Source organism: Microtus oregoni, unplaced genomic scaffold, assembly GCF_018167655.1.
Source record: "Microtus oregoni isolate MIOR12 unplaced genomic scaffold, Mior012 000004F_ref0000308, whole genome shotgun sequence".
NCBI classification, from domain to species: Eukaryota; Metazoa; Chordata; class Mammalia; order Rodentia; family Cricetidae; genus Microtus; species Microtus oregoni.
The window spans coordinates 66474284-66500106 of NW_024543063.1; the positions used below are offsets into that span (position 1 = coordinate 66474284).

The 25823-nt window shown below is 43.6% G+C and overlaps 1 protein-coding gene across 1 annotated transcript in view; it reads left to right on the forward strand.

The window, feature by feature from the left end:
- The first annotated feature begins 5627 nt into the window (after positions 1-5627).
- LOC121447365 (carboxylesterase 1D-like) overlaps positions 5628-25823 on the forward strand; it is a 37457-nt gene continuing 17261 nt past the window's right edge. The window contains 9 exon segments of the mRNA XM_041650548.1: positions 5628-5679; positions 8654-8858; positions 10830-10974; positions 13352-13485; positions 15686-15839; positions 17797-17892; positions 19102-19206; positions 22362-22400; positions 25339-25479. Of these exon segments, the coding sequence (XP_041506482.1) occupies positions 5628-5679; positions 8654-8858; positions 10830-10974; positions 13352-13485; positions 15686-15839; positions 17797-17892; positions 19102-19206; positions 22362-22400; positions 25339-25479 (1071 nt within the window).

Here is a 25823-nt window from a genome sequence, read left to right on the forward strand (position 1 = left end):
CCAGATTTTGTGATATTTATAAGAAAAATATTTATTCAGTTTAGGATTTAAGAGGCTAGCAAGCAGGATACATTTCTTTCTTCTGTTTGTGGTCTGGTGAGGGCCCTTATTGAGATCAGCATGGCAGAGGGACAGAAATGGAATCTGCAACAAGCAGAAGAGATTGCATGATGAGACACCAAGCTGGAGGGGGGAGTTGGGAAGTCTTGCTGTTTTCATAATTGGCTCACTAGGGAACTAACCTTAGCCCAGTGAGCTCAACACCCCCAAGGGCAGTGGACCCAGTGTCTTAATGCCATTTCATAGGACCTCACATTTTACAAGATATGTTGCTCCATAATCCTTTCACATGTGCACATCCAAACTGTAACATCTTCCAGGTCAAAGATGCCAGGACCCCGCTCCAGTAATGGCTTGCATCTTAGAGGCCTCTGCTGGGCTCCTTCTCCGTGCATCCTGGTCCTTCAGTAATGGACCTCACCTGTCAATGAATTCTCCACTTGCTACACTTGCTTCTGGGCAGATTTGTGCGTTGTTCTCTCTGCTGTCCCAAACTTATGTAACAGTTTCAAAGCCTGTTTAGGTGAGTGGTGACCGTGCTCTCAGAGGTAGATTGAGTCATGCCAAGCTTCTGCTATTCCAGGCAGAGAACAGAACAAAACCTCCCTCCTTTTCCTGCAACTGTTGAACAGGTGCTGGCCATTCCACTTCCTGTTTGCTCAACGTGAAAGCCGTGGGAACATTTGGGACTCCTCTTTTTTTATTTTATTTATTTATTTATTTATTTATTTATTTATTTATGTTACACTCAACATCTAATCAACCTGCCAGTCCTTTTGACTCCACCTTCCAAACAAACTCTGTCCTCTCTTCATCTACTCCCTGCTCCACTCTAACGAGAGTCTTACAGTTTGGACTGGATTATTGTTATAAACACTGTTCTGCTTTGTTTTTAATGAACCTATTACTTTTAAGACATGTATTTTCTGCAGAGTGTCCAGAGCTCTGTGAGAGACACAGGCTGAATCATATCTTGTTTCTGCAGACAGCTCCCACTCACTTTTAACGATAAAGAACTTACCAAGGCTCGCAGCACCTGCTCTGCCTGCGTCTGCTACTAGCTACCCGCACACTTCTGTTCCCAGAGGTCTTTACACCTGCTGCTTCTTTTAACAGGAGTAATATTTTATGATATTCATAAACTTCCATGCTCATTTTGTTTAGGTACTTACTCATGCCCCCTTTTTTCCAAGAGGCCTCTCTTGGTCCTGCAATAGGAAAATATCACCTGTAGTCCCTATCCCTGCATCTTTTGTAAGCTGGTTTAGTCTTCAAATCACTTTCATCCCTTGATACTAAAATTTCTTCGCTCCTGTTTCCTGTGCTCTGCTGTGTGAACTGAATACACTCAGAAGTTGAAGGGTTTGTCTGTCATGTTTCCTCACTAACTCTTAGGCTACGCAGTTTCTGGAAGATGAGCGGAGAGTCCCAGATAGAGCGTTTCTAGAGAGACATAAGATAGTGAAGACATGTGTCAGGAATTCAGGGCTCAGCTTGTTTCACTAAGAGCCCCCGCCTCTCCCTCGCGCTGAGAGTTCAACCAGGATGCATCTACCTTCACCCTGTTTCCTTGCAGCACAGGAGATGAACACAGCCTGGGGAACTGGGGTCATTTGGACCAGGTGGCTGCACCACACTGGGTCCAGGACAACATTGCCAACTTTGGAGGAGACCCAGGCTCTGTGACAATCTTCGAGAGTCAGCAGGAGGTGAAAGTGTCTCTGTTCTTCTAAGTATCCCGACACCAGGCCTTATCCAGGCATGATAGCAGCTGCTAAGGTCCCTTGGAGATCAGTCAATATAGCCGTGGGAACTTAGCTTTCAGTATCTGGATTCAGGTTGATTCTTTTATTTCTCAGCATTAGACAGTGGAACACTAAAGCCAAACCCTCCTTGGCTCCTGGGAGGAACTTTATGCCCCACCATAAAAAGTCCCTGTTGTGTATTATTTCTCTTCTCACTTAATTGGATTCTCTTTCTCTTTCACACTAGGGTAGAATCCAGTGTTGGCAAGGAGTGTTGGGAATAAACCGAAGGCTGTAAGGGGAAGGGTGTGCATGCAGCTGAGCAGGTTCACTGTTTGGCTCCAGGCTAGACCTTCACAGAGGGAACTGGAGCACTGGGATCTGTCAGGGGGTCTTCTGAGATGGTCTCATGGCTCTGAAAACCCAATAAGAAGGTCAGTAGTATCTGGGACTGAGGGTCCAGCTGGAAAAGGAGAGGTGTCCGGGAGGAAGGATGGACAGACATTGCCACAGGGAGAGTCAGGACAGAGAATGTAGGTCACAGATATGTTCTGACAGCCTGGGGAGTCTTCTTGGTGTGGAGATGAGGAGCAGAAGGCACCGAGGGAATCTATGGAAACTTCTAAGCGTTACGAGTGGTCTTCAAGCTCCCCGAAGTTGGTCAGAGCCTCACCTCATCACCATATTTTCAAATGTGTTGGTTCAGCAGCTGAATGTTTAGTGGGATTTTTCTTCCTTAGAGATAAGGAAAAGTGCAGATAAATCCAAGGAGGACATTGTGACATGTATTTCTGTAGTACCCCCACAATTTCTTTTATTAATCTCTGCATGCATCTACCAACTGGCTTCTGTCTACCTGCTATCCAACATCTCTCCTTCCACCCGCTGTGTGTTCTTGTTTCTCTTTTGCTAATTTGTGTCATATAACACTTTTCATCTTTCTAATTTAGTTTAATTCTACTATGATTTTTCATATGTAACAATTATAGATTTATAACTTCTTTCTTCTATTGTAACTCTACAGCAAGCCTAATATTGCTTTGAGCTTATACATTCTCTAGTTGGATACTTCTGCACATAGGTCATTTTGGATATGTTAGTACATAGGGTTATTTTGAATACTTCTGTAATTAGGCTCATTTGGAGACTTCTTCACATAGGATAGTTTTGGATTCTTCTGCAGGTAGGGCTATTTTGTTCATTAACTGAAATGTTTTGCCTCTAAGAAAAGAGCTAGCATTAGAGAAGTAAGATAAAAACCAGCCATGGCAAGAGAAGAAAGATTAAGTCACAAGGACAGAGAAAATAAGCAAATAAAGATCATGAAAAATCAAGCATTGTTAAATCAGTGAGTAGCCAAAGCTCTGGAAAACAGAAGAGAAAGAGGCAGGCATACCCCACTCAAAGTAAGGATCATGAAAAATCGAGCATTGTTAAATCAGTGAGAAGCCAACGCTCTGGAAAACAGAAGAGAAAGAGGCAGGCATACCCCACTCAAAATAAGGATCATGAAAAATCGAGCATTGTTAAATCAGTGAGAAGCCAACGCTCTGGAAAACAGAAGAGAAAGAGGCAGGCATACCCCATTCAAAATAAGGATCATGAAAAATCGAGCATTGTTAAATCAGTGAGAAGCCAACGCTCTGGAAAACAGAAGAGAAAGAAGCAGGCATACCCCACTCAAAACAACCAGAAGAAAACAATAAACAGCAGAACTAGTGCAGACTGCTAAAAACCAAAGAATGTAAACAGTCTAATTTCTCCAAATAAAAGACACAGATTAGCTGATTAGATTGCTAAAGGTGCACTCACCATTTGTTACTTGCAAGAAACTCACCTCACCATGAAAAACTTCCACAAACAGAGGGGAAAGGACATCCAAACAGAATCTGAAAGAAAGCAAGAGAAGCTATAATCATACCTGATTCAACAGACTTTATAACAAAACGAGTCAGAAAAGACATATTGGTAAATACACAAACCCATTCCAAAATACAATGATTGCAAATTCATAAAATGTTAGAGTGCCAACACAATAGCAGTAATATCAGGACTCTAGCACAAACACAATAGGTGATTTCAATACCCTCCTCCTACCAATAGGGAGATCATCAAAATAAAAAAGGCAATAAATATTAGAATTAAATTACCCAGCACATCATACAAACCCCACAGAAATTTACAGAATATTTCATAACAGATGCAAAATCTATAATCATTTCATCATCTTATGGAATGATTTCCAAACAGGTCCCATTTTAGACAATAAAGTCTTAGCAAACCATAAAACATGTACAAATATGAATATGGAAGTTGCAATAACTCCTTTCACTGTGTCAGAGCATAGAGAATGAAACTGTAAAGAAATCAGACAAGTATGAATCATGGAAATGGCACAATATAATTTGCAATGGACAATGATTCATTAAAGAAACAGAGGGAAGAGGGAGCAGATTACAAAATTCCTTAAGTGAAATGAAAATGGAAACACGACTTATGGGACTCAGGACAAAGGAATTCTGTCATGACCGCCTGCATTTTAGAAGGATATGGATATGCATCAATGGATTTCAATTTACAGAATAATCCCCACGGATCTATACAGTATCTATTATTTTATCAATTCATAAACTTTTTCCAAAATGAATCAGTTGAAATTTTCTTATTTTTAAGGAATTAAAGTTTGGATGCTCACCTTACTAGACCTGGATGGAGGTGGGTGGTCCTTGGACTTCCCACAGGTCAGGGAACCCTGATTGCTCTTTGGGCTGATGAGGGAGGGGGACTTGATTGGGGGAGGGAAATGGGAGGCGGTGGTGGGTAGAGGCAGAAATCTTTAATAAATAAAAAGAAGAATAAAAAAAAGAAAAAAAGATTCTTAAAATCAAATGAAAATGGAAACACAAACAACCTAGTGATGTATCTCAAAGACTTAAAAATATATGGCTAAGTAAATAACACCAAATACACAATGATAAGATGAAAAGACGTACCCAGACATGAAAGCATGAAGAAGCGATGGACATTCTTGAAACAGGCTAGAGCCAGCAAAGCTAGAGATGCACCACCTACCGCCACCTGCTGCTGTGTGTTCCTATGAAAGGAGAGGCCAAGCAACTTGGCAAATGTTTGAAGAAACCATATATACACCGACTCTTAGAGGCAAGGATTGCTATCAGTGGGGCTTTACTGTAAGAACATTGTGTTCAAAGGCCTTGCTCTGAACGACAGATTTCCTTGACCCTGAAGGTGCCATGTGGTGGGCCAGGTCACTTGGCGCGAATCCTGCAAAGATTCTGAAGGTTGTTGGAGGGTGAGATGCCTTCCAAACTTGAGAGCATGGATTCTAGGAAATGCCAGTCCAGGGAGACTGAGCAATGTGTCCTCACTTCCCAGTTAAGCAGTGTGAGGATGTTCTAACAATTTCCTGCATTGTATAAGGAGCCCAGACCAAAACCTCCCCCTACCTGCAGGCACCTCCCTGCTGCTGCCTCCTAGGAGTCCAAGGTTCACTGAGGTGAGAGCAAGAGCATTGAGGGAGAACCACATGCATAAGAAGCTGTTGGGTAGGAGTCCGGTTGTTTGTAATCTGAGTATTGGATACGGACCAGATAAAAGAGGTTAAACTCCTAGTGGGTGTGGCTTGGAGGTCCCAACTGACACCCAGGGAGCTCTTTGGAAGAGGAGAGCTTTTGTGTCATCTTAGGTTACATAACTGGCCTGGTTGATGAAAACTTAAGGAGGTGGGACCCAGGGTCCACAGGAGAAGCATTGCTAGAGCATCAGATACCTCACAGACCCGCGGAGTCCTGTCCGTCCACAATGCGGCTCTACCCTCTGGCCTGGCTTTCTCTTGCTGCTTGCACAGCTTGGGGTAAGTTCTTTCAGATTACAAATGCCTGGGTGTACATTCTCAGTCATTGTTCTGGGCACAAGTGGATGATGACATTTGCAGGGCAAAGACAAAATAGACCTGGTTGCTTGGTGATTTTTTTGCTTTCCTGAAGTGGTGCTGTGAAGTCCAAAGAACCTTAGTCTTTCAGAGACCTAGGCGAGGACAGCTACTGAATATCCAGTTAAAGGCAGCTGGCACAGGAAAGCTGGAGAAAGGTTAGTCTGTTTCCCCGGGGTTCTTAGTCAGTCTGCACGCAGGTCATAGAGAGACTGAGCAAAATGTTGGAAATATAAATTCAGGAGCCAGACACAAGACTGACTCCCAGTCAACAACTCCATGTCCATATCCAACTCCAAGTCTATACCCAACTCCAAGTCTATGTCCTTAACTTGTGGGTGCCTAGATGGTGCAGTGTCCAGATGACCCCCCTCTACAGTAGAGATGCCAGGGCCTCCTCTTCACTGAGGACAAAATAGGAGGTTGTTTGAGGTTGTTTCTACATCATTTAGGATGCCCTAGTTCTAGAGATAGGCAAGAGGTTAGGTCAAGAGATATGCAAAAAGATTGAGTAAAAACTTAATGCATTAGCAGAAATTTTGCCTTGGTTACATCAAACTATTAAAATGAAGATTTTTGTCTTCAAGCTCTCAAGAGACAGGGACAGATCACAGGGATGGTGTAGAAGAGGAAACAGTGGGTCAGTCAGACCAGGGCAGTGGAGGGACAAGGGCAACGACAATCATTATAGTTTCAGTTGGAAAGAAGAGAGGAGGAGTTAGCTGGCCTAGAGATGGCGACCTGAAACTCTTCAGGGGTCTGGGAATTATATGACTGTCCTCAGATTTTTGGTGTTTAGATCTTGGAGACCAGGACGGGTGTGGTGACCGAGGCAAGACACTTAGATAAAAGAGGAAACTGGATTATTATTATTATAACTGTATTAGTTAGACCCTGGGAGTCACAGGTCCCTCAGGATATGCAGAGCCTCATGCATCAAAGCAACAGATATAGAGAGTAAAATCCACCGTCAGTACTGAGGTGAATGAGGGGCCTTGGCATATGCCTGTGTCCCTACATGGAGGAAAGACCGAGGCAACCTGGGAATGCAACTCCCTAATGTTGCAAATGCCCAAGTCTATTTTTGACTCTGGAGTCTAGCCCAGTGCTCGGCCGTCAGAACCCTGAAAGCTCTGTCTAGATTCATATCTTCTTTCTGTCTGTGTAACAGTGCAAGGCTTGAACCAAAAGGCAGGGCAGAGTAAGAACAGACAGAAATTCCGAGTGGAAATTTCCCTCGCTGCTGGCTACCCTGCAAAACAATCCCATTGTCATCTTTAGGTGATGGGAACATGTTGAAATCTTCCCTGCTCACCTGTTGAGTAGGCAGCTGGCAAGGCTTCTTTGAGGAACTGTGTAAGGAGACAGATGGTGCTGGAGCACACAGCAAGTGTTCAGTAATGCATGTTGTGTATCACATAATTTTTAAATACAAAACTACATGATGTTGGTGTCATTGTTGTGTTTCCACTAGACACGAGGCATTCGACCCTGGCTGATCTGTTTCTATCCACTCCAGGGTAGAAGTCATTGCCAAGCTAACTCGGGCCCCAGGCTCCTTCTGTTCAGACTCTACCCTCCTTCACCTCTTTGAACTGTGGGAGATGCTTGTCAGCCTCCCACCCATTCTCCATGGTCTTCTAGAATATCCTAAGGTAGAGGCTGTTTGTAAGTATCTATTCAAAGGAAAACAGATTAAGAATGAAAGAAGAGGGCCTGTCCAATAAAGGTTGTTCTGACAAACTGAAAACCTTGAGGTTAGATGAGAGAAGAATCAGAGTGGCCATGATCAAGTGTGTGTAAGTTCACCAGATGTATAAGAAAAGACTAGCCTGGCTTGTTCAGGTCCCACAATGGGTAGAAATAGGAGAGGTGAGGAAGCTGCCGAAACTGTCTCTTCTACAAGAAAGGAGACAGTGGGAGAGATGGTTTGATGTCCAGTCCCTCCCCTCGGGAAGAGTGTGCTCAGAACTATAAAAAGAATATTCTAGAAGCTTATTGTCTGCTTTACCACAGAACTATTTCTGCTATTTATTTGTCCTCTAATTAAAACCCCTTTTCCGGTCATTCAGGGCCTTCCCCGGCAGGCACTTTCTCATCCAGGATTATCTTTCCCTCCCATGGGCCCCTCCTGAGGGCAGGAATAGAAAACCCACCCGTCTCAGGCAGGTGCCATGCTTTTTGTGAGCCATAGAACTTTCTCCTTCCTGTTCCATCAGCCTCACCCCTTTCTCCTTCCTGTTCTATGAGCCCCACCCCCGCCACCTTCCCCTTTTCACTCATTCCCATGCTCTAAGTCACAGCTCTCCTGTGACCAATCAGGAGGCCTCACTCCCTCTGCCATCTCAGGACACAACCTCATGCACTCAGCAGTAAGTATGGTGTGTCTGCTGCCCTCCTACCAGGTGAGCCCTCCTGCGGGCAGGGACCACCGCTAGCCCATCATCTCAGCAGTAAGTATGGTGTGTCTGCTGCCCTCCTACAAGGTGAACCCTCCTGCGGGCAGGGACCACCATAGTCCATCATCGCACCCAGTCTGCAGCTCTGCACCAGGATCCCAGTAGGTGGACGTTTCTAGTGGAAGCCAAAGCTCATATTCATGCCCTCTCTGTCTCTCCTTCTGCAGTGACTTCGGCTGGATGATTTTTTTTTTTTTAAGACTTGGTTTCTTAGTGTAGCTCTGGCTGTCCTGAAACTCCCTCTCTCTGTAGATCATGCCGGCCTTGAATTCACAGAGATCTACCTGTCCTGCCTCTCAAGTGCTAGGATTAAAGGCGTGTTCCAGAAGGATTCAGTTGATTTTATCAATGCCATCAGTCCTAAAGTGACAAACACACCAGGAATGCAGGTCTGCCTTTTCCTTACTGGTGTGTTCCCATTTTCTCTTGTCCAACAGGGCACCTGTCCTCACCACCTGTGGTGAACACTGTTCATGGCAAAGTCCTGGGGAGGTACTTCAGTTTAAAAGGATTTGCACAGCCTGTGGCCGTCTTCCTGGGAGTCCCCTTTGCCAAGCCTCCTCTTGGCTCCCTGAGGTTTGCTCCACCACAGCCTGCAGAGCCCTGGAGCTTTGTGAAGAACACCACCTCCTACCCTCCTATGTAAGCCGCTGGGATAGGCTTCTTTCAAAGTAGAGGGGATGAAGTAAGGTACCTTATTCTCCTGTCTAGACCCTTGGTGTTGCTTGAGAGTGGGTGGGCAGGGCTGTATGGGTGAAGAGTGAGGGTGACGGCGAGTTCTCACACCCAAGTCTGCACAGCCACCTAGTCAGAGCTGTGCAGTAGTTAGTGTTCCTCAGTCAACGTAGGACCCAAGTGGAGAAGCCCACCGAGTCCAGACAGCTTCCTAAATATGTCAGTGTAGACAGTATTTGTGCCCTCAGCGAGTTAGTTCTGAGGTTTTCCAAGATTCCACTCCTGGCTGCCTCCTTATCATTGTATTCATTTCTTCTAAAAATATTATTTGCTATTTTTTTCCATTCTGATTGCAAATATAAGACATAAATACTGAAAACTGAAATCAGGGACGAACAAAGAAATAAATGTAAAGAAAGTTAAATATCATGTACAAGTCAGCTACACAGAATTACTGTTAGCATTTGAGGTTGTATTTCCAGTCTTTTGTTTGTGTTTGTCCTTCTTTATGCAGGGATTAAAAAGACAGAAAATTTGGATAACATTTATAACATCGACATTATTCTGCACTATAAATGTAGCAATCAATGTTTAGTGGTTATATTAACTAGATATTAAACTAGACTTTAAACCCCTAATATTTTGTTTGGGTTAAGTTCTTTTAATGTCCTTGACAGTTAACAACACTGTGATATGTTTGCTGTGACCAAATCATTGCACACAATCATGGGAATTGGGAATAAGTTCAAACCAAAACGTAGGAATTTGATCAGTTTGTATCCAGAAATATCTAAGCTGCACACACTTTTCCCGTGGAAATAGGAAAACTTCCATTCAGTGGAACTTTCTCCAGGTATTGCCTTGCTCAATAAATGTATATATTGGATAAGCAGCAAAACATTGTAAAAATAAAATAATGCAATGTTGGTCTTCATTTGTGGGTTCTAAACACTAATGAAGTTGAACCTGTCATCCCCTATAGGATGTTCATTTTCTGTTTCTGTGAATTGTGCTTCTTTCTCCCGCTGGGTGGGGAAATTATTTAGGCTGGAGATGTTTTGTAAGCCACCTTTCCTTTTCCATGTCTATCACGGCACAGCTATGGAGGCATGTGATCTGAGCACCTCCAGTTTCTATTTGACAAACTGGAAGCCAGACACCATCTGGGAAACAGGATAGTGGACACTTGGGGCTGATGAGCATCTTGAATGACTTCCTGCTCAAGGCGATGTTTTTCAGGGCCTGGAACTCCACAGAACTCAATTATTGCTACCAACTCCACTCTACACTGGACTGTGGGACCCTTGATCAGGGCAGCCCACGATGGTTATTGCCGGGAAAGGAAGATGAAAGAACCTTTAGCAGGCCAGATGGTGAAGTGCTTAGAGACAGCACTCACTTCACCTGGCCATGCAGGCTAAAGCCAGAGGAAGCAATTTAGCCAAGTTTGCCCAGTATATCAGCGGTAGAGACAGAACCAGAAGGATGTCTTCCTGTGGTGTCCCCCAAAGATAGCTTCCCTGACTTGTAACAGGCTGTCACTGCAGGTCATTATCCTGTTTTATGAAAGATATCCAAGAGAGAGTATGTTTACCTCCATTGTCAACTCACCACCCAGTGAGCAAACCTTGTCCAGACAGTGCAGGGAGCGTCACTGTCTAAGGCGGTCAGCATTTGAGTGTCTCTCTTCATGGTCCACCTCAAAGGCTCCAGGAAGGGAGAGATACAAAGTGCTGCTTCTGCAGTCTTGGGAGAATCTAGCATCTCAGAAGACCCATCAGGAACCTATTAAAGACTCTCTTATCCCTGACAATGACTCCAGTCCCATGTGAATAACTTCAGTTATATGCTCAAAACTCCAAGTACAAGGTCAACTCTGGGGTAATATGTCCAAACTTCAATCTAGTGGAACCTTAGATATTCTCTCTCTCCTCCCAGGTGCTCCCAAGATGCAGTTGGAGGACAGGTACTCTCAGAACTTTTCACCAACAGAAAGGAGAACATCCCTCTACAGTTTTCTGAAGACTGTCTCTATCTGAATATATACACGCCTGCTGACTTGACAAAGGACAGCCAGCTGCCAGTAAGTGTGGGGACCACTGGACCAGAGAGCTGAGTTCCAGCTTCCAGCTCTTCTAGGCAACCAGAAAGGGATGACGGCAGCTGATAGCAGTGGTTCACAGGCCAGGGCTGATTCCAGAACCAAAGTTTTCTTTTTCACAATGTGACCTTGGATTTTGCCAGTGACATTAGATTTCAGTGGAGATCACGGTACATTTGGAATGTACATCTTCAATTTCCAAGTTTTCTCACACAAATAGAAGGAAAAGAATGTTTGTTTTCATTATTAGGTTAGACTCTGATGCCCAGAAAGACTAAGAGATCGTTCTTTAAAAGGGGAAATTGAAAAGGACTCTCAGGGGAAATTCAGCAACCTAAATCTCTCTGTGGTTAGAGAAACTGAGGCTGTGGGAAAGAAGGGAGTGTGTCACCTTTATTCTCAGGCCATGTGTGATCTGCCCATCATACCTGTGCTTCTAGACAGAGCCTGGGAGGGAGGGCATATGACACATTTATTTTCAAGCCATGTGTGACAAATGTAAAAACTTCCGTTGCCAGGTAATGGCTTTCACTGTCCCACGAGGGAATGAGAAATGAGACCACTGAGCCAATCCCATCAGCCCTTTCTCTCGCATAGGCAGCACCTGTGTAGCTCATTTCCTTGTCTAGCCGTCTTTGGCATGGTCTGATGACCAAGTGGGACATTTCACATGGAAACACAGTGCCAGAGATGGGATAGGCTGCCAGGCGCTGATCACAGGGTTGGGGGTGGGTGGGTGTCTGATGTCTGGAGATGGAAAGGAAGGTGGCCCTTTGGTTGTAAAAGGGCAACAACCAACAAATTTCCCAGAAGCCCTTTGGTGTGGAGCCCTGGCATGGGGGATAATTTGTAGATTTATGTGTTAAAATTAAGTACTACATGTGCTCAGCAGTCATGGGGAGACGAGGATAAACCTTACTCTCACACATCCCCATCTTCTACAGTGCACTGAGTAGCCCCAAACATGATGGTCAGACATGGGGTTAGAGAAAGGAGAAACTCAAGCCCTGTGTTTCAGGACCTTGCCCTCGGGTCTGCAGTGACATCATACCCTCTTCAGCACATCATTGTCCACTGTCCTTTGGCTCAGCCTTCACTCCTAGATGGCACTGACTCAGCCTCTCCTGAGGTGGCAGGGATGCCCAGGGGAGGAGACAGGCTTGAGGGCACCATGACAGAAGATAACCTGGGAGATCCTCCAGCTATGGACATGGGTTTTAGAGCCACAGGATCTGTGCTTCTCAGAGGATGAGAGAGCAGAGCTGTTTCTAACCTCAGCCTGTTTCCTTGTGTGGGAACTGTCCTCTGAGAGCTCAAAGACTCGAAAGCTGCATCTCCTAAGTGCTCACAGCCGTGCTGACACACTAGGCAGCCCTGCTGGACAGTCTGGGTCCTGGCTCACCGTGAGCTCACTGCACTGCAGCCATGAGCAGGGGCTGGGCAACTCGGAATCCAGGGGTTGGGGCCAGGTGGAAGCTTTGCCTCTACCTCTGTTTTCTGTGATCTCTCGGCAAAGAGGCACACTTCTTAGCTGTCACATAGGAAAATCCTTTCCCTGCCATGTGACTAGGTTATTTCTAGTGCATAGAACAATTCTGGATCTGTGTGCTAATTTTGGTTTTCATTACTACTATCTGGATATTATTTTCATGCTCTCATTTCTTCCCTTACTGATGAATTTTTTAAATAAAAAATATGAATTATACCTCCTCTTAACCTCAAGTCTATTAGAGAGGCTGGTATATAGTCGGCACAGAGATAATGCTACAGGAGTCTTTCTGAAGAAAGCAAGTATGAAATGGGATTGGCAGGGTAGGGGGACTTGGGTGTGCATAAAGAGGCACATTAGGAAGGAGCGCCATCAGGATATATGTGTCTCACCAGAAAAATCACTTACCTGTGGGAAAGTCTAGTACAGCACCGAGGAGTTACCTGGGATGAGATGAAGCAGAAATACAAAAGCTGACACTTTCATCTTCACTGAGGCATAGAGCGATAAGACCTCACTGGGGGTGAGGGAATCATATTTACCTTTGAGCTGTTCCCATAATGATGCTCTCAGTTGGAGAATCTTGTGAGCATTTGAGAAATGAGAAATACAGGGAGTACTGAGTTACATTACATTCTGGGCAGGAACTGAGAGAGTTTGAAATAGAGAGATACATGTTATAGCCTTGCTGGGGCATTGCTGTCGTGCGCATGACAGCCATAGTGAGCAAAACAGAGGTTGATGACCAAACCAAACAACATTCACTGTGTTCCCAAGTCTGCTACCTATGACCCGACTCCCCAGCAGCACTGAAAGCGGGCTCTCTGCACTGAAGCTATGGATTGCAAACTTGGTTATGCTCTTGTCCAGGTGATGGTGTGGATCCACGGAGGCGCACTGGTAGTGGGTGGAGCATCCACCTATGATGGACTGGCCCTCTCTGCCCACGAAAATGTGGTGGTGGTTTCCTTTCAGTACTGCCTTGGCATTTGGGGATTCTTCAGGTAAGATACTGTACTTTCTAGTCTACACATTAGCCATTACATTGACTATTTCCTGTTAATAACACAAAATACTCGAAGCGAGTTAATTACACAGAAGTTTTATTTAACACAAGCTTTGAGGGGCTGAAAGTGGAAGATTGGCTAGCTTCATCAACCAACCTACTGTTGATGGCCCTTAGATGAAAAATAAAACATTGTAGAAGAACAGAATGTTCATGAAAAGACCACATGGCGAGGTGGAAAGCCAGGGGTAGGGGAGATCTGGTTATTTCAAAAAAAATTTAAAGATGTGTTCATTTTTATTTCACGCTTATGCGTGTTTTGCCTACATGTATGTTTGTAAACCAAGTAAGCTATGCCTACAGAGGCCAGAAGAGGGCTTCAGATCCCTGGAACTGGAGTTATGGTTGATTATGAGATGCCACTGTGTGCTGGGAATTGACACTGGATACTTGACAGAAGTAGCAATTGCTGTTATGCACTGAGCCTTTGCTCCAGTCCAGATCTTGCTATTTTTATCACAAAGTTCCTTTGATGAACTAGGTCCCATGAGTTCTCTACAGATCCCTTTTAAAGTTGTGCCCTATGTGACATAATCACCTTGTCTTTGATCTTATCAATCACGTGTTCTTTCACAGATAAATAATTCCATATTACAGTAGAGACCAGAATCCTAGCAGTGAACCTACTGGCGAACAGCTCTTCTCCATGCCACAGCAACCACTGTGACCTCTGCTGCCACTCTAATCAGAGCTCTGGATCTGTGCAGTGACTGCAACCTCTGCTGCTACTCTAATCAAACTCTAGGTCTGTGCAGCCACTGTGACCCTCTCCTGCAACTCTAATCAGAGCTCTGGGTCTGTGCAGTGACTACAACCCTCTACTGCAACTCTAATCAGAGCTCTGGATCTGTGCAGTGACTACAAACCTCTACTGCAACTCTAATCAAACTCTAGGTCTGTGCAGCCACTGTGACCCTCTACTGCAACTCTAATCAGAGCTCTGGGTCTCTGCAGCCATCGCGACCCTCTGCTGCAACTCTAATCAAAGCTCTGGATCTGTGCAGTGACTGCAACCTCTGCTGCTACTCTAATCAAACTCTAGGTCTGTGCAGCCACTGTGACCCTCTCCTGCAACTCTAATCAGAGCTCTGGGTCTGTGCAGTGACTACAAACCTCTACTGCAACTCTAATCAAACTCTAGGTCTGTGCAGCCACTGTGACCCTCTACTGCAACTCTAATCAAATCTCTGAGTCTGTGCAGTGACTACAACCCTCTGTTGCTTCTCTAATCAATGCTCTGAATCTGTGCAGCCCCTGCAACCTCTGCTGCAACTCTAATAAAACTCTGGGTCTGTGCAGCCACCATGACCCTCTCCTGCAACTCTAATCAAAGTTCTGAGTCTGTACAGTGACTGTGACCCTCTGCCACAACTTTAACCAAAGTTCTGGGTCTCTGCAGCCATTGCAACCCTCTGTTGCAATCTAATCAAAGCTCTGCTTCTGTGGCAGGGATAATTATTAGAATAATTTATTATTATATACCTGACATTTTAATATGACAGTCGTTTTGCTTGGAGTGTTCTCTGAGACAGGAAGGCCTGTGCTGTCTCTTAGCAGTGTGTCCATGTCCCTTACAATGACACAAAGGCACTTTCCAAGGCTCACAGCAGCCGTGTCTTCACTATTGTCCCCCAGCCTGGAATCTTTGCTCCTGCTGCTTCTTCTAAGTCTAACTCCACTCCTTGGACAGTCCCAAGGCTTCTGTCCTCATTTTATTCAGGTCTCCACCCAACCCAGTGTCTCAAAGAGGCCTTTCCCAGTGAAAAGAAATAAAACATGAACTTCTCAGGCCCACATCTGCCATGGTGTTTGCCTGATTTTCTTTTTCTGTCTGGAATCATTCTCTCTTCAGCTACCGGTTCATGGTCAGCAGTGTTAGATGAAAGTACTCAGAGATTTGAGGTTTCTTTCCAGCTGTGCTCTAGCTCAGAGCAGTGCTGGATGCATGCTGGTCCCTTGGTACAGAGCTGCTGGAAGATAAGCACAAAGCCCCACATAGAGCAGTGTTGTAAAGTGAGATCCAGTTAGACTTCTGTGTCAGGACTGAAGTGTGCAGTCCCCAGCCCATTTGAGGTATTGAGATCCTTGCGAGCTTTGCCATGACATCTCTGCTTAAACACTAATCTGTTCTCTTGCAGCACAGGGGATGAACACAGCCGGGGTAACTGGGGTCACTTGGACCAGGTGGCTGCACTGCGCTGGGTCCAAGACAACATTGCCAAGTTTGGGGGCAACCCAGGCTCTGTAACCATCTTTGGAGGGTCAGCAGGAGCTTTCAGTGTCTCTGCTCTTGTAAGTGTCCCTGGGTTTATGTGTCTGCACCTCCTGAAAACCATTCACTGTCCAATCCAGGCATGAGCATCTTGGCTTACAAAACTGTACTCAGAGCACATCATCAGATGGCAGAGACCTAAGGTCCAATGGCCCTTTACCTGGGGAAGCTCAAGCATAGACTCAAGAACTTTCGGTTTCTACACACACACACACACACACACACACACGCACGCACGCACGCACACACACACGCATGCACACACACACATTGTTGGAGACCACTTGTTTGTTTCCTGGCCACCCAGACTCCCAAAATAACCACATAGAAACTGTATTAATTAAATCACTGCTTGGCCCATTAGCTCTAGCTTCTTATTAGTGAAGTCTTACATCTTAATTTAACCCATTTCTATTAATCTGTGTATCACCACGAGGCTGTGGCTTACTGGGTAAAGTTCTGGGGTCTGTTTCCAGTGGGGCTACATGGCTTCTCTCTGACTCCACCTTCTTTCTCCCAGCACTCAGTTTAGTTTTCCCTACCTAGCTCTGCCTTCTCTGCTATAAGCTCAAGAAAGTTTATTTATTAACCAATGGTATACACAGCATACACAGGGGAATCCCATATCTCTCTCTCTCTCTCGCGCGCGCGCGCGCGCGTGCACTTGCTTAGTTTCATATACAGGGACTCGAGAACTTTCAGTTTCTACATACTCACACATATAACTTTTTCTGGAATGTAATGATGGTTAAAAGTACAAATAGGAGTGTGAGTTCCGCATGAGCTAGATCAGGTGTCCTTATTTGGCTTCCAGCCAGATCTACTCACAAAGAAAACTTAAGGTCCAAAGATAGAGTGGAGCTTCCCTTGAGGTCTTCTGACATCTTTGCGTGTCCAAGAGGGAGGCAGCCAACTGTGAAGAACCTGGATGTCCTGGGGAAGTAGGCGTGAGAGTGGAGGGATAGGTAGAATGGGGAAGGATGGAGCAGAGACATGGGTCACAGGTACAGACAGGGGATGTGAAGTGCCTTGGTGTGTGAGACTGAGCCAGAGTGATATCTAGAGAATATACAGAATGTTCTGTGAGCTGTAAGAAACTGCCTTGGAGCTGAGTAGAAAGTTAATATTAATGTATTTTTTTTATTTTTCAAACATATATTGTTTTCATACTCAGAAGGGGAAATGCATAAGCAAAGAAAAGAGAGAATACAGATTAACGCAAAGAAGAATGTTGTTGATCTCCCTGCTACCTAGGGATTATTACTGTACTATTTTTATTTTTATTTCTCTAATCTTAACCCACAATTTTATTTAGCTGTCTATATTATCTATCTGACTTCTTCCATATATGCATAATCTCTCTTTTTTCTATTTCATGTATAATCACTCTCCCTTTTTCTTTTCCTTTGAAATATATATCTACACTTGGTCTTTCATTATTTTACCCTAAATAAATTTTAATATGTAATGCAACATAAACATTTTCCTACCTGTAAAATGTTTCTTCAGTAATATCTTTTATAATTGCATAGTATTTCATGGTAAAAATAAATCCTTACTGCCAAATATTGTAATATTAGGATCTTGAGTTGTTTCCAAGTTTTACTATGACAAAGGATAAGCACTTTAAAAATTTTTTGCAGGCCTCCACGGTCTTATTCTCAAGATATATTCTGACAAATAGGAAGGACAGGACAGGCTCTGTGGCAGAGTTAACAAGCCGTCTTTCCAGTTGTTCTTTTGAGCACCTGCCACATGATTCTTGCTCCGTCTCTTACCCTGGTCTCTTTTCCATCCCACTGATATTCTCTTGGGGATGTCAAACCAAAGAGATGTCAGGGAAGCAGACAAGGAGATATGTCATCTGCCATGTCCACAGAGGAATGGCCAGGGCAGAGGAGCAGCTGGAGGAAACCCTAAAGAGTAACTGACCACCTTTGTAAGCATATGTCCTCCTCTTCTTCTCTCCCCTTCCAGGTGCTTTCTCCTCTGGCCAAGAACCTCTTCCACAGGGCCATTTCCCAGAGTGGTGTGGCCCTCACTGCTGCTCTGTTTACAGAAAATGTCAAGCCTGTTGCTGAACAGCATCTGTGCCCTTTGCTTTTCTAGGGTCCTCGGGGATTTTGCTTTCCATGGGGTTCATCTTAAATGCTCAATGGATGCCTGAAGTGAGGATGGGAGGACAGCTATGACCCCATCTGCACCACACTATGCAGGCTCCAAGGCCCCTTTGTGTGAATAATATTGTGTAGATGCCCTGAGATCCTGCACATGTCTTAGTCATATCATATACGTCCGATCTCCTTAAAAATAGGCACAGTCATCATCCTCACCTGTGTGGAGAAACTGAGGCAAAAAGAGATTCTATGACATACCTACAGTCAACTATTTGAGAAGAGAAGGAAGCAATATTTGAAACCTCCATAACAAATGATCTCCTGAAATCCTGGAGGATTGTGTATATTTTGTGGTGTTAGAGATAAATATATTAATAGGGATAATTGGCAGTAATGAAGATAGTGCTTCTGTATCCAAATTTCACTATTTGAGCTAGTATCAGAGGCAACCCTCTGTAGGATCACCAACCAGACTTACTGGAGTACTACCTTGGTAAAGTTTCTATTGTTGTGAAAAGACACCATGCTCGTGACAACTCTTATAAAGGAAATATTTCATTGGGGATGGCTTAGAGTTCAGAGGTTTAGTCCATTATCATCATGGCCAGAAGCATGATGGCATTCAGGCAGACATGGTGTTGGAAAGGTAACTGGGAGTTCTATATCTTGACCACAGGCAACAAAAGGAGAATGTGTGTCCCACAGTGGGCATAGCTTGAACATCTGAGACCTCAAAAACCACATTTCTACAAAAACGGCCACACATAACTCCAACAAGGCCATGCCTCCTAATAGTGCCACTCTCTATGGTCCTGTAAGGCACATTTTTATTCAAATGACCACAAGTACATTTTTAAAACTTGTCTTTAGAATTTCTTTGTGGAACATGAGCATGGTGACTCATGCATATAATACCATTACTTTGAGGAGCAGAGGCAGGAGAATTACTGTCACTTTTAGACAAACCTAATCTATTTAGCAAACTCAAGACCAACCAGAACTGCATGATGTTCTAGAGAGATAGATAGATAGATAGATAGATAGATAGATAGATACAAAGACGGATACATAGATAGAATGAATATGAGACAGAATCCATTATATGCATTAGTGGAGGGTATAGTCATTGCCTTTGACCTCTACTGTTGGCTGTGATCTTTGGCAGCTGGTTGCTAATCTTTCTGGATGTAAAACGACCACATCAGCTGTTATGGTCCATTGTTTGCGCCAGAAGACAGAGGAAGAACTCATGGAGACCTCACAAAGAATGGTAAGTATATCCATTCTACAGTCCAGTGGCCATCACTCTATATGCTTGACTCCAATCTTCATCTGCTCAGCTGTCCCCTGTCATAGACAAACTGCATGGAACAGTTCCTTGCCTTTCAAATCTGTTGTTCTCAGATCCTAGTTGTGAGTTTCAGTTTCCCTTTCTTATTATTAAATAACTCATATGCTAAAGGTATTCCAATGATAGCATGATAAAAAATTTGTATGACAGCCCTCCGAGCATAGGGAAGCTCACTCTTTGAACATTTTTGCTTTTGGGTGTATCTTAGGATCTGCAAGTAAACACCCTCCTGAATTCATGGGGCTTAGAGTATTAAGCATGTTTTTTGGAAGTATGTCATATCACAATATTATTTGATACAGAAACTAATTTATAATTTTCTAGCCCAAATTTCTAGAATTTCTTATTCTGCCTCAATAGGATATTAAGATAGTCATCTATCTCCCCATTTATTCATCGATTTTCAATCAATTCATCCTTTAGCTCAACCTATATGTTAGTATTCTTTAATCAAAAGTTAGTAATATATTTCTAATTTTTCATTTATTGACATTTCAGTGTTTTATATTCTATGAACCATTCAGCCAACTTATATCTATATTTTTTCCCAATATTTTCCAGTTCTACTTGTATCAACTAGCCTACACATCCACCAATTAAACTACCTATCACCTGCCAAGCCATCATCCATCCATTCATCCAATGTATGTGGAAATAATGCAGACAAAAATGGGACATTGTTCCATCTTACACAGAACTATTCATAGAAATTCAAAGATATGTACTAAGTGAGATAAAAGTGACAGTAAAGAGAGATAATAATTGAATATAATTATATGGAATAGTTCTTGGAGAAGTGACATTTAAGGACTTATGAGCAGTCATGGGAATATACCATCATAATGAAACAGCAGAACAAACATCTAGAGAAAAAGAGCATGCAAGGTCATAAGAACTACAACCCCGGTTGGGGAATACTAATATAAATAAGCACCTGAATCACCTGAGCTCTTGGCCTCTCTGTCTGGACAATGGACCTTCCAGGTACTCCTGGGCAAACCCTGGCAGGTCTTTCCCTGTTTCTGCATGATTTGAATAAATATGGCCTTGGTTACTTTGGTCATGAAGTTCATAAAAAGAGGAAAAGATGTTCAAAAAATTTAGATAGCTATATTCTAATACTAGAAGAAAGAAAATATTTCAAACATTATCTGTGTGATACAAGAGAACCAAACTATTCAGAAATAGATGTTGACTTAGGAAAACCCAGGGGGCCTAAAATTCAAGGATACCTCAAGATGATCTGAGATCTTAAGGAAGGGCTCCTGTGATTATCCATTGCTCCATCATATATGCACACATGCTCAAACACATACACAGCGTTCCCTTCACTGATAGAGGCATGTCATACAGTGTAGCAGTCTTCCCAGATACTTCTCTATGGAGGGGATACCACAGTGTAGTAGTCTTACCAGTTGTTGAGATCTGTATGTCCAAGTTATTAGACTCTTATTCAAAGAATTGAAATGCGGCCCCTCACAGATTTCATAGTAGCAAGAAAGGGAATTTTTCAAAGGTGAAATAGTAATGTAGATTAGAAAGAAATACATTGTCAAGAGTGACAATGAACCCCATCAGTGAGTGTACTTAAGGGTTCCACAGGATGTTTGGGACTTCCTTTCATGAGAACCAAAAGAAAGAGGTCAGTTGCTAAGAGACATAGTGTGGGTGCTTCCCTGTTTTATTGGTAGGCTTAGACTATGCACGCCATTTGTTACAGTGCATGTCCCATCCCACGAAGCATGTGATTTTTATTATATTCATGCCCAGAATGTTTGAGCATAAGATGACACACAGAAAGTTTCTACTAAAAGTTAACTCAAAGGGCACAGTTCATCTTATTGCATATGCACCAAAAACTAGTTCAGGCCCAATCAACCTCTACTTTCTATACCGAGATATATGCTTGAATAGAAGTTGTCCTCAAGAGGGCAGATTTTATAGTGGTTAGGGATAGAAAAGATGCATTCTATTGTTTTGAGTGGTATATGTCTGCAGCCAGTTTAATGAAGGTGGGGGTCCTAGGCTGCCAATCAATGGCAGTTATTTTGTTAGATGAGGAGTGTATGCACAAAGTACCTGGAAGTGAGAGCCCTAGGTTGCCATGGGCATGTAGTTAGAAGAGGCATGCATCCATAGCCCAAACCAAGCAAAGTCACAGGTTGTTAAACTATTTCCTATGCTTCTCTGCCTCGGCATTATGACCACAACAATCTTGGTGACCACGGCAGAGAAAAGAGTGGGCTGGAGGAACGCCATCGAGCTTGTGGGCATCAGGATTTTCTGGTGCAAGGATTCTAGATTAGAAAAGAAGAACGGTTGTAACGGTATCTTCAGGTAACTGAGCTGTTCTGAATAGAGAATTCAAGATATGGCTGGTTCCAGAGTTTACAAAGACATCATTGAGAATCTGCCTGTCTCTATGTCTCAGCTCTCCGTTCTTTATTATCTTCTATCCAGATAATTATGTCTCTTAGTGAAGGGAAAGATAATAAAACTCTAACCTTATATTTTATTTACTTAGAAACCATCTCTTTCCCAAATGTCGCAATGGATGTGTAGGACTCTCTTGGATGGACACCACCCTATAGCCATTCTTGAATGGCTCTCTACATTCAGGCACATGGTCTTACACACAAATATCTGAAATCTGGAATTGGGAAATGAGGGAGAGAGAAACAACCAGTTTTTCTCATCCATCTCACATCTAACCCCAGCTCTCTTGAGATCACCCACTCCCTACCGTGACTTTCCCATCATTCCACTGTTTTCTTGAGGAAACTTGAGGCAATGTTACCAGAAGGAACAAGTAGGGGAAGAGGGAGAAGAGTAACATAGGCACTGGCAGAAGACATCCTCTCCAGGGCTCCACCAGTCCTGATTTGGGGTCCAATGGCTTTTTCCCACTCGCTTCTGATGTCCCTCACCATGTTCCACACTATGCTCATTCCCAGATAGCACAGGCAGGGAAGATCTGCGGGTGAGAGAATCCTGGTACCTTGGAGGCACAGTCCAAATGACCAACTTTTGTACAAGGAAGACTTTTAACACATCTTCTGCCTTTATCTTTATAGAAACTTTTAAAACTGGACTTACTTGGAAACCCAAAAGAGGTAAGGAACTTTTCTTCCCTACAATATCAAATGTTGAGTCTTAACAGTGTTTGGCTCCAATTAACTGTGAATGCAAAATCTCCGTTGTGATATTATAGTCATTCCTTGTGTACCCTGAGAGGGGAGGGAGGAAGACCAGAGGTCTGACTTCCAGTGCAGTCTCCTTCTAGTATCAAGGAAATTACAGCAGTGTGTTCCCTCTCCTCCCTCTTTCCTACCTCTCAGCAGGAGTTGGAATTTAGTGACATTAGCTGTGTGATCTCTACAGTCTTGTTCTGGGCTTTCTTCTGGATTTCCTGAAAACCCTGTAAGCATCAAATGAGACTTAGCCACCCTTCCAAATTTTACCATTTTGGAAAGAGATGATTTAACAGCTGGGGCATAGCAGTGGCAGAGATGCTGCGCTGTGCCTTTTTTTTTTTTTTTTTTTTTTTTTTTTGATTCTTCCATTCCAGGATCTGGGAGAGAACAACGGAAGGTCAAATAAAATATGGGGTGTGTCAGATTGTAGTCAGACAAAGAATTAGAGGATAACTTTGGAGATGGGGACAGAGTTAGCTATTAGTTTGATACATCCAGACAACACAAAATGTCTTGATTAGGAAGAAAGCCAGATGGTAGGAAATTGGAGACAGTGTTGCAGACAGGGGAAGAGCTGCTGCAAAACCTGTTGCACGAAGCCAGAATGCTTGGAGGGGAGGATGTTGAGGGCCTCTATTCACTCTGATTCCTCATGAGGTTACCAGATCTATTCCTGTGAACACATATTAGAATATATCCTCTTCCTTCTGATAAAAACTTGACTTTGCTTAGAGACCCAAAAGAGATAAGGATCTTGGTATTTTGAATTACAGATGCTGAGTAAAGGCAAACACCTTTCCTTCATGGAACTAGTACTTGAAGACATGATGGAGGAAGGTCATTGGTTAAGTAATAAAGAAACTGCTTGGCCTCATAGGTTAAAACATAGGTGGGAGGAGTAAACAGAACAGAATGCTGGGAGGAAGAGGAAGTGAGCTCAGAGGCCATGCTCCCCTCTCCCGACCAGACACGATAAACCAAGCCGTCAGGTCAGACATGCTGAATCTTTTCTGGTAAGACCGGTGCTACCCAGTTTATTAGAGATGGGTTGATCAGGATATCAGAATTAGCCAGTAAGGGCTAGAGCTAGTGGGCCAAGCAGTGTTTAAATGAATACAGTTTGGATGTTGTTATTTCTGGTGTAAAGCTAGCCGTGCGGGACAAAAAGCAGCCCCACAGCACCCACAACAAAGACATTTTTGAATATCAGAGATTGGCCATATATTAGAGAGAAAAAGTTCTCTGCCCTCTGACCTCTAACCCTGCCCCAGAGCAGGCTCCAAGCCCAGGCCTCTGTGACCATCATGACTTAGCTCAGAACCCTTCCCCCTGTGGAAATGCTGCCTTTTCTTTACTTATATATAGAGTGTTCTTGTTCCAATCCTGCTTCAGATGGAAAATGACAAGCTCCGTGTGTCCCAGTGTATCTTCCTTCAGAGGAGCAGTTCTCCACGGAGCCTTCTGCACCGCCCGGCTTTTCTAAGGCAGCAGCAATTAAGCCCAGGACAGATTCTATTTTGTCAGCCTATTTGATTATGGCTCCATACTTGTGATTATTTTCTTTGAATAGTGAATGAGGTCTCAGTTTAGACATCCTGAGAAAAGAGCTAATGACTTCTAAACACTGACTTTGTATCCCATAGCACTAAGGTTTGGATTGGTTTAGGTTTTATACATGCAGTCTACCTTCATTAGTCATAGATTATCTGCTTGTGAAGTCACTTACTAAAATGTACTTGCAATCCCAATTCAACCCTTTTGACACAGCTGGGTCTTTTTTACCACATGTTCTGGGCAGCAAGAAACTCAAGTCACATCATGCCCAGGTCCCCATCTAAGTCAAATCGAGGCAATACTTGATCTTCTAGACTCCTCTCCCATATTCAGAAGTGACCTCTTCATGACGTTTGCAATGTGACATCTTGATGGTTATTTACTGTTTATATTAATTTCTCTGATTAAGCTGCTCTTCCAGCATACTGATGAAGAGCTGTCCCATGTCCCCAAGCACGTGTGGACATGAGACACATTCCAGAGAAAACACATGTGGTAGATGAGCTCCCTTCAGCTTTAGTTTGTGAGGTTTTTGGTCTTGAATTCAGTATCAATGAGGCAACATCACTGTGCATCCAAAAGAGTAAACAGAGGCTTGCATCCCTTTCAGGAGATGGGGGAGAAGGGGCGTCCTTCTGGAGAGCAGTCTTGGGTGTGGTTCAGATTGGGGAGGATGGGAAAGGAAAAGAAGGGCATAGTAGAAAGCAGGACTGTGAGACAGAAAGCAAATGCATACTCACCTGAACTAGGATCAGACACACTTTAAACCTTTCCCCCAAACAGTGCTTTTTCATAATTGAATTCAATTTTTACCTAATAATTATAATACAGGAGATTACATAAGGTATCACTAAATAGAAACTGACTCATAAAAGATGAATTATAAAAAAAAATGTGACCAGAGGCTCCCAAGAACTAACTCTCAAACTCCCCTTGGAGAAATGGCTCAACATTTGTTAGTTCAATGCTTTCAGCAACTTTATAAACTTATCTATAATACTTAACCCAAGCTAGCATATAAATGGGTATTTTAGATTCAATATCTAGCCTGACCTTTGACACACATTTTTGTGCAGTATGTATTCTGCTTGGGATGAAAATTGGCCTCCTTATCTCCCTACCACCATCATCTGGCCAGTGCCAGCCCCTTAGAGAGTCCTAGACTTAGTCCTGTTAAGGCACTGGGTTTCTGTGGCCATAGACACAGGAGTCTTTGTGCTGGCCAAGCTGTTAGACAGTCAGAGAGGGCATTGGATGTAACAGGGCAGGAAGACAACAGAGGCTACCTTTCTGTCTTCTCTAGACCTATCCCTTCCTCCCTACTGTGGTCGATGGGGTGTTCCTGCCAAAGACTCCAGAAGAGGTCCTGGCTGAGAAGAGCTTCAACACTGTCCCCTACATGGTGGGCATCAACAAGCAAGAGTTTGGCTGAATCCTTCCAATGGTGAGAATGTATAGACCGCTTACATGCACTCCATAGGGGATCGAGCATCTTCCTCCCTGCTCTGATCAAGGATTATGCGCCCAGATTAACTATATTTCAAAGAAACCTAAAATTTTCCAAGAAAATTTGCACTGAGAGTCCCTGGTGAGGCCCTTTAGAGTGCCAGTTTACATCACGTGGGGCACAGGAGCCATCAGTGATTGCAGGGTTTCTAAAGAAACTACTCAAGAGGGGCTCAGGCTCTTGTATGCCCACCACCAAACTTTCTATTGGCAGAGTGGAGCTCTCTCAAGCAGACATTTTAGGGCCCTGGTATCAGCCTGAGATGTGGCTTTCAGTACTTG